Source organism: Meles meles, chromosome 12 (genome assembly GCF_922984935.1).
Source record: "Meles meles chromosome 12, mMelMel3.1 paternal haplotype, whole genome shotgun sequence".
NCBI classification, from domain to species: Eukaryota; Metazoa; Chordata; class Mammalia; order Carnivora; family Mustelidae; genus Meles; species Meles meles.
This window is the reverse complement of record NC_060077.1, coordinates 31,131,048-31,146,424: the sequence shown is the minus strand read 5'-3', so window position 1 is coordinate 31,146,424 and position 15,377 is coordinate 31,131,048. Positions and strand designations below refer to the sequence as shown.

The following is a 15,377-nucleotide window of genomic DNA, read 5'->3' as shown; positions in this document are numbered from 1 at the left end:
TCTGGGGGAAGCCTGAGGAAAAGCAATGGGACCTGGATCCAAATCCTAGCTGTGACAGTGACCACCCGCTGCCCTAGTACAGACTGCTATTGGCCTTAGTTTCCCCACCTGTAAAATGGGGCTGATAGCTTCATCTGCCCCCATTGGCTTGGATAGGGCAGGTGGAAGCCCAGCAGAGCCTCAGCAGATGCGGGGGTGGGGGGGGGGGAAGATGCGGGAAGCAGACAGAGAAAGGACCCCAGGGCAAAGGTGGGGATAAGGTGAGGCAAGGTTCTATTTCCTTAGTGAGGTTCCTCTCCAGTAGCTAAGGGGGACAGGAGTTGAGAGGCTGGTCTCCTCCTGAATCTCAGCAGGAAACAGGAGCCTGGAGCACTGAGAACTGCCTGGGGGCTCTGTTCGAGTAGCAGGAAGGGGTCAGAGTGCACCAAGACAGCACTGTGGGGAGGGCTTGGAATTTCCAGATTCCAACCTTGCAACCTTTTGGGGAGCCCTCCCTCATCACCACTGTAGCAGTGGGGGAGGGAACCAGTTCCCTCCCCGCCAGCACACGGAAGCCCCTGGGCTGGGACAGCAGCCTCTGGTCACAGTCACGAGGGAGGCTGGGCCCTGGGACTCTTATCTGGCCTGACCTTGTGGAGACTGACCACTCCCTCCTTCTAGAAAATGTGGCCCCCTGCCCTCTTGGAAGCCTCTTTCTCCTTAAATTCCCATGGTTCTGTGTGGGGCCTCAGTGCCCAATTCTACTGCTTGGCCCTCCCCCCTGGGGTGCTTTGCTGGCCCCAGCTCTCAACCACCTTCCTTATGCTTCCCCCTGGAGACTCTTGGGCATTTCTGGCTCAGCAGGTCTGTGCCTGTCCCCTCCCTCCCTGAAGCGCCGGGTTGCCCAAGCCTTAACTACTGGCCACTCCCCAGCACCTCCTGCCCTCCCCCCAACCTGCTCTACCAATTTGAATTCCAGACTATCCCACCCTCTACTCACCTCCCTAGACCCAGGCCCCTGCCCCCAGGCTGGGGGGAGGAATCCTTCAGATAAGGGCAAGGGGCAAAGGGACACACCTGGGTTCAGACCCTGGCTCTGTTACCAACTGAATGACCTTGACGCATGACCTCCTCTCTCTGAGCCTGAGTTTCCCCATCTGTAAAAAGGAGAAATAATTACACCATCTGGTTAGGGTTGCCGTGAGCAGGACAGCAAGACGTGAGCTAAGGCACGTGGCGAGGGCTCATAAAGGTCAGTTCTTATTGGGAAGCGCCTATGGATAGCCCCAGGCCAACACTTTCTTGAGCCGGTCTTGGTTACCCCTGTCCTAAATTTGGGAATACGCTGACCCGCAGACCCTGATGCCACTCCTCACTGGGTTCAGATGCGGGTGTGGAGGGCACAACAGGCAGTTAGACCCAGTCTGATGGGAGAGTCAGTGAAATGAATGGGTAATTTACTCATTTACAGGGATATGCCTGTGGGCTGTTCAGGCACCTGGGAGGGGCAGCTAAATCCAGGGAGGGTGGGGCTGGATGGAGAAGCTGCCCCCAAGACAGGATAGAGGGCACTTTTGAAGGACGCTGGCCAAAGGGGCAGAATAGCCCCCCCAGGAAGGCTGATTTTAGGGAAAAGGAAGTTGAGGCTGAGAATGAAAAAATCGCCTCAGGTTTCCCGGGAGATCCAGGATTCAGATTCAGCCCCCACCCCCACTCTCAGGTTGAGCAAGAGGGGCCAAGCCCGAGAGAGGGCACTCTCTAGCCAAGAGGTGTGACCAGTGCAGTCCCCCAAGCTAAGGTCAATGTCCTAGAGGTCCAGCTAGGCGGGCATAGCCTGCCAGGTGGTCATTTACTAGAGGACTGAAGGGAGTTTACCTGGGGGTTCAGGGCACAATGAGGCACGCAAGCCTATAGCCAGACATCAGACACCCAGGCTTTGGAGAGAGGGGGGGACCTGAAAATACTGAGCACTGCAGACCAGAAGAGACCCAAGGCAGACCCTACCCACCTCCTGGTGTCCACAGTGCCACCAGGGCCCCAGGAACCCTCTGTGTCAGGTTTCTGGAGGCAGCTCCACCTGGTTTCACAAGAGTTGGGCCAGTGTGTTCTATCTTAGGTGGAACATCCCAACCTCCTACAGGCCCCCACCCCTCCGACTTCCACTGGGTTGAGACAGGCACAGGAGGGTGTGACCAAAAAGGTGGAATGAGTGTCTCTGAGTTCTTTTTTATTACGTCCCGATATTTTGAAACCTGCACAGTGGCAAAGAACAAGAGGGGCAGGTCACCGAAAGGTAGAGGAGGGACGGATGGGCTAGACCCAGGGGGCTCCAGCTGGACGGGGGTCCCTATGGCAGGTGGGCCTTGGAAAATGCTGGAAGGAGCCCCTTGGGCATTTTCATGCTGTTTTTGTGGCAGCTCTTTTCTCTTGCCATCAGGTCTTTCTTCTCATTTGTGAATCAGGGTAACCCATACCAATGTTGTGGGGGCCTGGAAATCAGGTCCCTGATGAGAAATAACTAAAAGCTGAAACCCCTTCCTCTGTGGGAGGAGGGCTGGTCAGGTGCTGAGACTTGCCCTGACCAGAGGCCCCTGGGCAGAAGTGGACAGCCCCAGGACATCATCTGTGACCCTTGTTCCAGAACTCTTCAGGCTCTTCAGATGCTGCCCCTTTGCCCACTCCAGACTACTCTGCCCTCTGGCCAGCTGGACTTCCCAACCCCCAGCCCCTCCTGGGCAGGCCTGGACAGGCTTTGGGCCTCTAGGTGGTCTGGTCAGTTGGGGAGGGGCCCCACTAGTGCAGGCCACAACCAGGCATCTGCTCCTTCCTGATCTGCCCACCTCACTAGACCTGCATGGCGTCCCTGTGCAGGTTCTCGGTGCCCTGGTGGAAAGCAAGCTGGACCCAGAGCCATCAGCCCCTGCCACCTGTGTCCTTACCAGCTTTCTTGGTCTTCCTTTGGGTCCTGGCCCTGGGCTAATTGCCCTGTACATTTGACCCGCTCAATATAATTTCCTGCCGCACCCCCAGCCCTGACAAAGGTGAAGACACTGAGGTTCAGAGAACCCTCCCAGCTGTCCACTGGCAGGCCAGGGCTTGGACCTACCCGGCCGGGTTCTGGCCCCCCAGCTGCTCCACCACTGGTGGCCCTGTCTCCTCTTGGCCACGAGGGCTTGTGCTTCTTCCCTCATTCACTCAAACTTCCCATGGTCTCAAGGAAACTAGGATTTGTGGGAACAGGACCAGAAGAAGAGTTCTGAAGAGCAAGCCTTCCCTGTGGCTGGGTGTCAGACTTGCCAGGCTTGATACTTATCAGGGGTGCCCAGAAAGACAACCACAATAAATAAGGAAGAGGGGCTCCTCAGGGTGCTTTGGTGAGGGGATGGAGAGAACAGGGTTGGGTGGGGCCTGAATCCCATGCCTGCAGGGTCAAAGAGATGTTTCTGTTTACCCTGACACTGGGGCTCAGGGCCTGAGAAGACAGGTGTGGGGCCAGGCAGCTGAGCCCCTGTGCAAGGGCCCTGGGGAGCAACCCTTGGGGCACCCAGCCTGCCCCCTGGTGGCAGTGTCAGGAAGCTCTGGGGGACTTGGAAGCCCTTCCCGGAGAGGGGGCCCTCAGCAGGGCGTAGATACCTATCCCCAATCTCTTTCCTCCTGCCTGTGCCACTGCTCCCTAAGTTTCCCCAAGTAATCAAGCACTCATTGTTCTCATGCCCCAGGGCCTTTGCATCTGCGGTTGCCACTGACGAGGATCCCCTGCTTCTCACCTGCCCCAGTGTCCCAGTGTCAAAATTAGCAAAGACATCCTCTACTGCTCAGGGTCAACACCTTCCTCTGTTCCAGTGGATTTAGCCCAGTGTGGAGTATGAATGCCTGGAGCCCAGTCAGAGCCCACATACAGAGGATGGTCAAAAACTGCATGTTCGGGGAACCTGGGTGGCTCAGTCCTTAAGTGCCTGCCTTCGGCTCAGGAAATGATCCCAGGGTCCTGGATCAAGCCGTGCATCGGGCTCCCTGCTTTGCGGGAAGCCGGCTTCTCCCTCTCCCACTCCCTCTGCTTGTGTTCCCTCTCTCATTGTGTCTCTTTCGGTTGAATAAATAAAATCTAAAAAAAAAAAAAAACAAACCTGCTTGTTCCTTCACTCCATGGGCATTTACTGAAGACCCACTATGAGCCAGGCAATGAATAAGCCATTTGTGGAACTTGCATTCTGTCTGTGGAGATGGCTGTGGGGGCAGGACACAGACAACAGAAAAACCATGGGCAGCACACCAGCTGTAGATTGGACTATGGGGGCAAGTGCAGCAGGGGAGGGGCCGCAAGGGGGGGGTGGGATGGCTCTCCATAACTACAGCAGATAATTCTGTAGCTGTTGAAACAATGGGAGCAATCTCGACCAATGGTCAGGGAAGGATGCAAAGTTCACCAGAAAAATGACAGAACAATATAGTTTGCGTAACTCTCGTTGGGTTCTTATAGAATTAGAGTCATTGTCTTTAAATCTGAAAGTAGGTGGATTAACGTTTCTCTTCTCTTGCTGAACTGCTGTTGTTCTCCTGATGTGTGGAGAACTTTCTTGTCCCTAGCCCTAGTACACAAAATCTTGGCTCTCCACTCCATACAATATGACTTGGCCTTGAAGAAGGACAATTTGGTGATACACGCTACACAGCTGAACTCTGAGGACTTTATGCTCAGTGACATAAGCTAGACACGGAAAGACAAATTTCCTGCGTGAGTCTACCTATAGGAGATCCCTAGAGCAGTCAAACTCAGAGACACAAAGTAGATTCAAGGTTATTGAGGACTGAGGGAAAGGGTATGGGGAGTTGTTTAATGCGTACAGAATTTCAGTTTTGTGAGATGAAAAGAACTTGGGGAATTGGCTGCATGACAATATGAATGTACTTCACACTACTGAATTACACACTTAAAAATGGTCAAGGTGGGAGGTGCTCTGCTGGCTCAGTGGGTAGAGCCCGCAACTCTTGATCGTGGGATTGTGAGTTCCAGCCCTGAGTTGGGTGTAGAGATTGCTTAAAAATAAAAATCTTTAAAAAAATGGTTCTCGGGGCGCCTGGGTGGCTCAGTGGGTTAAGCCTCTGCCTTCAGCTCAGGTCATGATCCCAGGGTCCTGGGATCGAGCCCCTCATCAGGCTCTCTGCTCGGCAGGGAGCCTGCCCCCCGCCCCCCGCCTGCCTCTCTGCCTACTTGTGATCTGTCAAATAAATAAAATCTTTTTTAAAAAATTGGTTCTCAGCGCCTGGGTGGCTCAGTCAGCTAAGCATCTGCCTTCTGCTGAGGTCATGATCCCCGGGTCACAGGATCAAGCCCTACATCGGGCTCCTTGCTTAGCAGAGAGCCTGCTTTTCCCTCCTCTGTCCCTCCCCACTGCTCATACTCTCTTTCTCTCTCAAAGAAATAACAAAATAAAATCTTTAAAGAAAATGGTTGAGGGATGCTTGGGTGGCTCAGTCGTTAAATGTCTGCCTTCGGCTTGGGTCATGATCCCAGGGTCCAGGGATCGAGCCCCACATCAGGCCGCTTGCTCAGTGGGAAGCCTCTTCTCTGTCTCCCACTCCCCCTGCTTGTGTTCTCTCTCTTGCTGTGTGTGTGTGGGTCTCTCTGTCAAATACATAAATAAAAGTTTAAGATAAAAAATTTAAAAATGGGGCGCCTGGGTGGCTCAGTGGTTTAAGCCGCTGCTTTCAGCTCAGGTCATGATCTCAGGGTCCTGGGATCGAGTCCTGCATCGGGCTATCTGCTCGGCAGGGAGCCTGCTTCCCTCTCACTCTCTCTGCCTGCCTCTCTGCCTACTTGTGATCTCTCTGTCAAATAAATAAATAAAATCTTTAAAAAAAAAAATTAAAAAATGGTAGAGTAAGGAAGAGTTTCCTTCCCAAGCTTAGGCCAGAGGCCTTCCACTCGCAAGTGGCGTGTGTGCACGCTACAGCTGCTGAACTAGCCCCTGTATTTTGTGAGGATAAGGAGGCAACCATCCCCCCCATCCCCCGCAGGGTCTGTTCCCTTCCAGTTCCTGCCTTCCGCCTCAGGGCCAGCTTGGTGGAACCCTCTGGACCCAATTCACCAATTCCCCAAGGAAACTAACTACTAGTGACTCCAATCCTTCTGCCTGCCCGGGGAATGCTTCTAGTCATTTCCTCCTGCACCCAGGAAGGCAGTGCCCTTCCTTTGACATTATCGTTGGACTCAGGAAAACAAAGGAATGTCAGACAGAAGCAGAGATGGATAAAGACCACCTTTCACTCCCACTCTCCCAGACAGGAAGCCCAGAGGCTGTGGAAAGAAGCAGCCCTACAGCCGGGTGACCAGACACAAGGGGCACCCCCTGAGCCTCAGAGGCTCTTCTGTAAGATGGGGGAAATATGGAAATGCCCTCCTAGGGAGATGCACTGGGGAAAGGGGACAGTTACTAATGCCACGTAGGGTGGGATCCCCAGTTGGGAGATGCTGATCCCAACCGCTACAAAGGCTGACACCCAGGGACACAGGCCACGTGCAGGAAAGCCTGTGGGGAACACCAGCCTCACGGAGCTTGTGGTAGGGCCCTGCTTCTTCTGCCATGGCTCTTAAAACCCTAAGCTGAGGGGCGCCTGGGTGGCTCAGTGGGTTAAGCCTCTCCCTTCGGCTCAGGTCATGATCTCAGGGTCTTGGGATTGAGCCCCACATCGGGCTCTCTGCTTCGCAGGGGGCCTGCTTCCCCCCTCCCCCTCTGCCTGCTTCTCTGCCTACTTGTGATCTCTCTCTCTAAAAAAGAGAAAAAAAGAAAAAAAAACCCTAAGCTGAGCTCCCCCTAAAGAGGAAAGAGGTGCCCTCCCCAGCTGGGAACACATGTCTGCAGTCATTGCAAGATCCTCTAGACAGAAGTGGGGGGAGGGGGGCACAACAGGTAGATTTGTGTTTCCCTTGGTTGTGCTTTTACTTCTAAAGTATTCTTTTTCTTTTTTTCTATGAACATTTTAATGAGGGGTTGAACATAAGATAGAAAAATAACATTCTGGTCACTTTTTTTTGTTGTTTTTTTTAAGAGGCAGGCTTTTCTCAAGACTGTCATACAAGGCAATGGATGAGGAAACTCCTAAAGAAACTTCTAGAGAAAATGCACACTGAGCACAGAAAAAGGCACTTCTCCAAACACCTCATGGTCACTGACAACTCCGAAGTAGCCTGTTGGGCTCTCACGGGCTGTTTGTTCTGTTTTCTTTGGGGAACAGCTCAGTTCAGACTTAAGCCCTGCTACTCGCAGAGGCTAGGGGACACCTCGGGACTGCCATCGGTTTCCCATGGTGACGCTTGGAGCAAGTGATGCTCACGGAGGTGAGGAGGGATGCTGGAGGTAGGGTCCCAGAGCTTGCTTCTCCTCTGGTGGGGTGTGGGTGACTAGAGGCCACTACCCCGGTGGGAGTCTTGCTCACTCCCCATGGAGGGAAAGGTGATCCAGCAGGTGGGCTGGGACCAGGCCCCTGTGACCACCTGACTCCCCATAATAGAATCCCTTGTCATCCACAGGCCCGTAGACTGTGACCACATCCCCTGCCCTCAGTGACAGCTTGTCCTTCACCTGGCCCCCTGCTCGCCCATCCTTGGGGTCATAGTCCAAAGCTGCCATCATGGTTGTTGGGGCCCACAGTGATGACATCCTGGGGTTCCCTTGGGGCATAGGAAAGGAGCCCTGGGGGCTGGTGAGTCCCCCAAAGTCGTCGAAGGGGGCCATAGGGGGAAGGTACCCTTGCACTGGCAAATGCCACTTGCCATCAGTCTGCTCTGTGCCCACCTTCACCTCAGCCACCAGGTGCCCAGGTATGGTGCCCACTTGCCCATTACACTCGCCATGGTAGAAGCCGCAGGGGTCCTGAGATCCCCACACTTTCAGCAACTGCCCTTTCTGGAAGGCCAGCTCCTCCTCTGCGACCTCGGGGTTGGCAGACATCACCAGGGGGTTGTAATCAAAGAGGGCCACAAAGACCCTGACCAGAGTGTCCCCCCGGGTCCCCAGTGGGGAGGGGCCACCCCTGGGCATCTTCATGACTTTGCTGGATGGAGCTGGACAAAGTGCTGGGCTGGGCTCCTGGAGCTGGCACATTCTCTTGCCCCCCAGAGCCTGACCTCTCCCATTCTGGGTCCTAAACTCCTTTCTCTGCTCTCGCCTCCTCATGCCCCAGGGACTGAAGCACACGGCCTCCTCCTCCTGCAGAATGTTATGGAAGTCAGACACATACGGTTGGCTGGCATCCAGCCGGGGAGGGACGAGCACTTGGGTATCTTGCTTTTGCCTAAGGACCTTCTCAAGGGCAGTCTTTTCCTGATACAGTTCTTTGTTGAGCCCACGCTCTGGGAAAAGATGGATGACTCCCGAAGCAGGGCTCTGTCTAGGGCCCATGCGACAATAGCAGTCTTCTCCCCTCAACTGGCCACCGGGCAGAGGGGGTCTGTGGTTCGGGGAGCTCTGCTGGAAGAGCAGGTCCTTTCTGCAGACCTCCTGGGTCTCTGGAGGCCCCTGGGCTTGGCGGCTGCACCCTGCACTGGCACATTCTCTTTCTGGATCCAGGTTGGGCATCGGAGACTGCCTCCTTGGGGGTTCTTCAGAGAAGGCTTCTAGAAACTCAGCCTGGGACTCCCCGCAGCTTCCAGGAGCGTGAGGGCTGGCTGTGGCACTCAGGGGAGCGAGGGTCAGCCTCTGAGAACAGACAGGGACGGTGACTGTGCAGGTAGATGGGTCACCACAGGGGTGGCTAAAGGAAGAAGTCTCTGGCAACTGGTGGCAGGTGAAACAGTCATGAGGGATCTGGGCTGGCACTGAATCCAGGGACTCACCACAAAGCGACATGGTTCTCACAGACACACTCTGGCACAGCAGGGGCTGCTGGAGCTGGGAATATTCCAACAGGGTGCTCCCAGCGGTGGCATCGGCGACCTCTGCAACCTTGAGCCCATCAGCATAGACGGCATAGCCGGTGACCTGGACTCCATTGGATGACCCAGCAGAGTCAATGGTTACAGGGAGCCAGCTGACCATCAGGAGGCCTGGGGAGGCGTGGCGCTCCACCAGCACATCCAGAGGTGGGTCAGGGGGTCCCGCCAGGGGCGTTTTGAAGGTGATGGTAGAGGACGATGTCTCCCAGTGCACCTGCAGCGAGTCCCATGGCAGCCGCACCTCCACCCGTGCCCGGTACCGCTTGCCAGGCAGCAGGCCGTGGAAGGTATAGCCGCTCACGCCTGCTGGGGTCAGGGCGTGCTCTTGGCCATTGAGATACACCATGTGGAGGTGGCTGCTGCTGCCGTAGACCCAGGTGATCTTGGCCGATGTTGCTGCAACGCTTTGCAGGTGGAGTTGCATGGGGGCCATGCACAGAGCCCCTGTGGCCCCTAGAAAGGGTCTGGAGAAGCCCTTCTCTTTCATACACTGCAGCGCACCCAGCCAGCTGTTTTCTCTCTTGGCATCTGCGATCTCTGCTGCCCCCTCTGTGTTGGGGGCTACCCCCACCATCAGGCACAGCCCCTTGTCCATAGACCCCTGCGCTTTCCCAGGCAAGAAGCTGTGACCAGTGTCTTCCGTCAAACCTTTGCTCTGTCCAGGTGGGAGCCGAGTGGGGCCAAAGTCAGGGGATTTGAGGGGCAGGCAGTCCAGGATGTCACTGTCTGGAATCTGCTCCACCAGGTTGGACGGCACCAGCCCTCGTCGGCCGTCCTCAAGCTCCCCTTCATAAAAGCCATCTTCATCCATGTCTCCAAAGATATAGACATAATCCCCAGCTGTAAGGGGTAGCTCACTCTCAGGGTGCTCATTAGGGCCCTTAAAAGGATTATAGCTGTACCGAGCCAGGAAGATCTTGAGCTTGGGGGGCAGGTGGGCCTCTTCCAAGGTGGAAGACATACTGTCAGGCTCCAGATCCTCCATCTCGCTGGCTGTGTCCATATCCAGAGTAGGACAAGAAGGCACTGTGGCCCACACGGACTCTACCTCAGACGAAGAGTTCGACTGGGAGCTAGTCTTCTTGGCCTGGTGCCTGGAGTCCAGAGGCCGACTGGCTAGGACTCTGTCAGGCACCTGAGGGGCACTGGCTGGCTCCCCGATGGCAACTGGACTTCCTGGCCGAGAAGCTTCTTGATTCTCCCGTTTGTCTCTGCTGGGCTGTGAAGATGCTTGGTCTGGAGGCTCCGGCTGGAACTTGGTCCTTCCAGGGTCCCTAACTTGAGACTCGGGGGCTTGGGCGGCCTCCTGGGGTTCAGGAGGAGAGTGACCAAGCTGACACTGAAGCGCTAGCATCTCCTCCCGAGCAGCCTGGAGATCGTGCAAGGCCTTCCGCAGGTCGTGCTGCAGCTGTTGCTGCCGGTCCTGCCCGCGCGCCGCCTGCTGAAGCAGCTGCTCTGCCAGCATGCCGGCGGCATCGCGCTCCTGGCACGCGCGGTCCAGCTGCCCGCGCACGTCGTCGTTCTCGGCTGCCACCTTCCGCGTCCAGTCGGCCTGGGCCTGTAACCGCGCATTCTCCTGGGTCAGCCAGGCTCCCTCGCGTAGCGCCGCCTGCAGCTGCGCCTCAGCCTCGTCGCCGCGCCGCCGCGCCGCAGCTGCCTGGGCGCTCAGCTCCTCGCACTCCCGCCGCCGCGCGCCCAGCTCGAGCTCCAGGGCCTGCACCTGGCGCCGCACCTCCTCACTGGGTGCGCCCTGGCCGTCCGCCTCTACTCGGGCGCTGCCGGGGGCCTGCTGGCGTGTCAACTGTCTCTGCAGGCGCAGCACCTCCCGCTGGGACTCGCGCTGCAGCCGGTCCAACTCGCTGATGTCGAGCCACTGGGCTTGGGCTTGGGCGGCACCCCCACCAGGGTGCAGGACGCTGCCGAAGCCCGAGGCGACGCGCGCCTGCAGCAAGTGGCACTCCTGCCTCAGCTCTTCGATCTGCTTGTCCTTGGCCAGCAGCGCGCTCGCCTGCTCGGACAAGTCCCGGGCGCGCTGGCGGGAAAAGGCCTGGCATAGCTCCAGACCGGCGCGGCTGTCGCCCAGCACAGGCGCGCTCACAGCCCGCAGGTTGGTTTCTTGTAGCTTTCGGGCTCGGTCCTCCAGGCGCCGCGCGAGGCCTGTAAGCCTCGCGTGCTTCACCTTGAGCCGCTTCACCTTCTCGTCGGACTTGTCCTGGAAGCCTGAGCGCCGCAGCTGCGTGTTCTCCTCCCGCAGGCCAGAGCAGCGGCGCGCTAGCGCGCGCAACGCCTTGGACAGTTCCAAGTTCTGCTTCACCAGCTCCTGATAGTCCAGACCCGGCGAAGAAGGGGTCAGGGCTTCGCAGGGCTGGCTCCCGGGGTCTTCTGGAGGATCGCTAGGTCTTCGGTACTCCGATGGCGGTGGTGGTGGAGGCGGTTGCGGTGGCGGCGGCGGCGGCGGCGTAGGGGGACTCGGGGAGCCTAAGACAGAGGCGTCAGGCGAGGAGGCCCGCTCCTCGGATTCGGGGGCCTTGGGGCAACCGAGGGTGCTGTCGAGCGAGCGGGAACGCGCTGGTGGCAAGGAATCGAGAGAGCTGGCGCGCGTGTGGAGCAGGCTGTTTGAGGAGTTGGAGAGCCCGGCCCGCACCACGTCTAGGGAGCGGGAGCGCAGGCGGACGCCCCCGGTCAGGCTGTCAGCATTCAGGGATTCGAGTCTACACATGGACTTTGGGGGCCCGCGGGAGTCGGCGGCGGTATCGCCCGGCGGCCCTTCCGAAGAATGCACGGCTTGGGGGTCGGGGGAGCCGGGCAAAGCGGGATGCCAGCGGAAGTGCTCCAGGATGTACTTGAGGAAGAGCTGGCGCTCCACGTCGAGCGCCGCCTGCAGGTGTCGGATGCGCGAAGCCTGCTCGCCGTCGGTTTCCCAGCGAAGCTGCGCCAGCACTTCCTGCAGGCGACATCGGCACCGAGCAGCGGCGACCTCGGGCGCCCCCGCGCGGCCGCAGTAGCCCCGGTTCACCAACTCCTCGGCCAGCTGACGCTGCAGCTCCCGGGCCTGGCGCATGACGCCGTCGCGCTCGCGGTGCAGCAGCTGCCGCAGCTGCCGCATCTCGGCCTCCTTCCAGCGCAGCAGCTGCCGGATCTCGGCCTCACGCTCCCGCAGCACGTCCTCCTGCAGCTGCCGCAACTCCCGGCCGCGCTGAGCCTCCCACTTGGAGCGCAGATGGTCGACCAGCTGCTGCCGCTCCCGCTCGGCCGCCTCCCGCAGCTGGCGCGCCTGGGACGCGAAGCGCTGCCTCTCCGCCCGCCCGCGCGCCCGCTCGGTCTCCAGCTCGGCCCGCAGCTTCTCCAGCTCCCGCCTTTGCTCCTCCAGCACCACCGCCGACGGACCCGGACTACCCGGCTTCTTCGGTGTCGCGCGGCCGCCGCCCGAAGGGCTGGGCGAGTCTTTGGTCATGGTGGCCAAGGCCCGGCCAGACGCCTGACCTCGTCTGGCCCAGGCCGCTGCTAGCCAACGGCCACCGCCCCCGCTGCGGCCAACTGCCCCGCGCGCCCCTTCCGGCGATCCTGGGGGTCTCCGCGCGCCCCTTCCGCCTCTGAGCGCCTTTCCTCACCCTCTGCTGCAAGTGTACTAGCCCGAGCTCCTCTCCTGGCTGCCTGCGCGGGGCCTGGGCTCCAAACACCCTTGCTCAACTCAGTCCATGTCCTTTCTGGGATGCCCAGGGGTCTCTCTGATCCCAGGCCCTTCCGTGTTTCTGGTGTCATGTCCTTTGTGACTCACCGGGCGTACTCTCCCAGGCACTGTGCAATACCTTTCAGGCCAACTTGTACCGGGGTGAGCCCACCCCACTGCTCTGGACCTGGAGGGAAGAACTCCACGTGTGGGTCAAGGATGGGGTGTGAGCAGATCCTGCCTAGCCCTGGCACGGGTTCAGGTGGCCTGTTTGTTCTAAGTGTCTGGGAACCACAACAGAATACCCCCAAACTTAGAGGTGAGCCCTGAGCACCTATGAGGGGAGGGTGCGGTCTTGTGACCCCATCCCCAAGTCGCCTACCTTTCCAATGATCCCAGAGGAGCTGAGCAGTTGGATGCATTATCTGTTTAAACTTACCATGCCCATTTTACAAATGAGAAGTATTATTAAAGATTTTATTTATTTATTTGACAGAGAGGTAGAGAGATAGCACAAGTAGGCAGAGCGCCAGGCAGAGGGAGAGAGAGAAGCAGACTCTCCGCTGAGCAGGGAGCCCGATGCAGAGCTTAATCCCAGGACCCTGGGATGATGACCTGAGCCAAATGCAGACACCTGGAGAAGTTTTTTTTGTTTTGTTTTGTTTTTTAAGATTGTATTTATTTATTTGACACACAGAGAGAGAAATCACAAATAGGCAGAGAGGCAGACAGAGAGAGAGAGGGGGAAGCAGGCTCCCTGCTAAGCAGAGAGCTTGATGCGGGGCTTGATCCCAGGACCCTGAGATCATGACCTGAGCTGAAGGTAGAGGCTTAACACACCGAGCCTCCCAGGCAGCCCCTCCTTTATTTTAAACACAAATGAAAAGTCTTAGACACGTAGTCTGGGCATGGTGCCAACTGAGACAAAGGAGAAGGCCTCCTTGGAGAACCAAGCCCTAGCCTATGTTTTTTTGGTTCACTTTTATGATCACCTTGCAAGGATACTCTGAGAGATAAGGACCTCTTCATGGTCACACTGCCCAGAAGTAGCTTCGTGGGGAGTCAGACTCGGCAAATTCTGCCTCTAGAGTCCGTGGGCACTCTGACTCCATCTGCCTAATCTTAGGGTTGTAGCTTCGAAGGGTGTGTCTTCGGAGGCAAACAGTCCTTCAGCTTCTTGTGCCATTTCCATGTCCTCATCTGTTAAATGGGCTAATATTGCAGCTCTCTTCTGTGTTGTGTGACCTCCCGGAGTTTCCTGACCTCTCTGAGCATCCATTTCTCCAGTTTGTGAGGTTTCACTAAGGTGAGAACACACAGTGCCCAGAACAGAGCAAGGCTCTGGTTGGCAGTTCACTGATTTTATTTTTAAAAGATTTATTTTCTTTCTTTCTTTCTTTCTTTCTTTCTTTCTTTCTTTCTTTCTTTGTCAGAGAGTGAGAACAAGTGGGGGAGCAGCAGGCAGAGGGAGAAGCAGGCTCCCTGCTGTGCAAGGAGCCCGATGCGGGACTCGATCTCAGGACTCTGGGATCAGGACCTGAGCTGAAGGCAGATGCTTAACTGACTGAGCCATCCAGGTGTCCCAGCTCACGAATTTTAACCCCCACCCCTTTTTTGGGAAGCTGAGATCAGCAAGCAGAGATCTGACTCAAGTCATTCAGGGCGGCTGTGGTAAGGCAACACGAGATAGCCTTTGTGTGCTCTGGGACTCACTCTGGATTCCTCATGGCAGATGGGAAGCCTCAGAGACCTGGGTGTCCATCCAGGCTCTGCCCCTCTTTGGCTGAGTGACCATGGCTGATTACTTCGCTTCTCCTGGCCTCCACACGATGGAGGTATTGATAACACTCGCCTTCCGTGGTTAGAGAGACAGACAGACACCAGGACACTGTCCCTCTGCTGATGGCCAGATGTGCAATAGGGGCTGTGTCAAGGTCCGTGTAAGTTCTCATCTTCCCATCCAGGGCTTGACCTAGACTCTCCAAGCTTCTTCCAGTAATCTAAAGAATCCCCCTGCCTCAAAGGTTTCTGGGCCTTCACATGTGTTGCTTCCCCCTGCCTGGGATGCCTACATGGCCCGACACAAAAATAACAACAACGCCCCCTGCAGACCAGGAACCTATTATGTGCCAGGCTTCGTGCTAAATGCTTGCCATTCATTGTTTACACTGTCCGTTTTGCAGATGAGAAGTCTCAAGCCTCTGAGGAGCAAGAGATTTTGTCCACTTACCTAGTGCTAACCTTGTCTTGTCCTTTAGCCTCAGATTAGCAGTTCCTCCTCCAGGAAGCCTTCCCTGACTCTCTGGGCTGGGTCTGGTCCCCTAAGAAGTCTGTAGCCCTGATGGCCCTACGAGGCACCCCTCCATTTGGAATAGGGATGTATCTGGTATATATCAGTGTCCCTGTCCAGAGTGGTTTTGGGGAAGGAATAAGTGAAAAGTTCCTCCCCAGAAAGGAGGGATAGGGACCCAGAGAGAGGCAAGCAGGAAGGGCACAAAGGGCACTGTCCAACCAGGCCACCCAGACTGCCTACCTCCCACATTCGGGTACCACCTGGTGTCAAGGGCTGAAGCCTCAGGCTCTGGGCTGCCTATCAGGGCCTTGGGCAGACACCTTAGGCTGGAGTGAGGGTCAGGCCTCACTTGAGATGTTGGCAGGATCTAAATCTGTGTAACACACATACATACACACACTCAAGGACTCTCTAGGCCTGGCCCCTATGGGACTGGGGAGCCCAGGAGCCCTACTTAAGTCTGGCTCTTCCCTATTCTTCCTGTCCCAGCACATCAATAC

The 15,377-nt window shown here is 57.0% G+C and overlaps 1 protein-coding gene across 1 annotated transcript; it reads right to left on the bottom strand.

Annotated features, from left to right (window-relative positions):
- Positions 1–7,412: 7,412 nt before the first annotated feature.
- Positions 7,413–12,368, bottom strand: LOC123954470 (RIMS-binding protein 3A-like). The gene has a single exon (XM_046025679.1). It carries the CDS (start codon positions 12,366–12,368, stop codon positions 7,413–7,415), a length of 4,956 nt encoding a protein of 1,651 aa, XP_045881635.1.
- Between the last annotated feature and the right edge of the window lie 3,009 nt (positions 12,369–15,377).

What these genes read in the sequence shown, in the direction of transcription:
- LOC123954470 (XM_046025679.1), bottom strand. Translation starts at nt 12,368, where the DNA reads ATGACCAAAGACTCGCCCAGCCCTTCGGGCGGCGGCCGCGCGACACCG.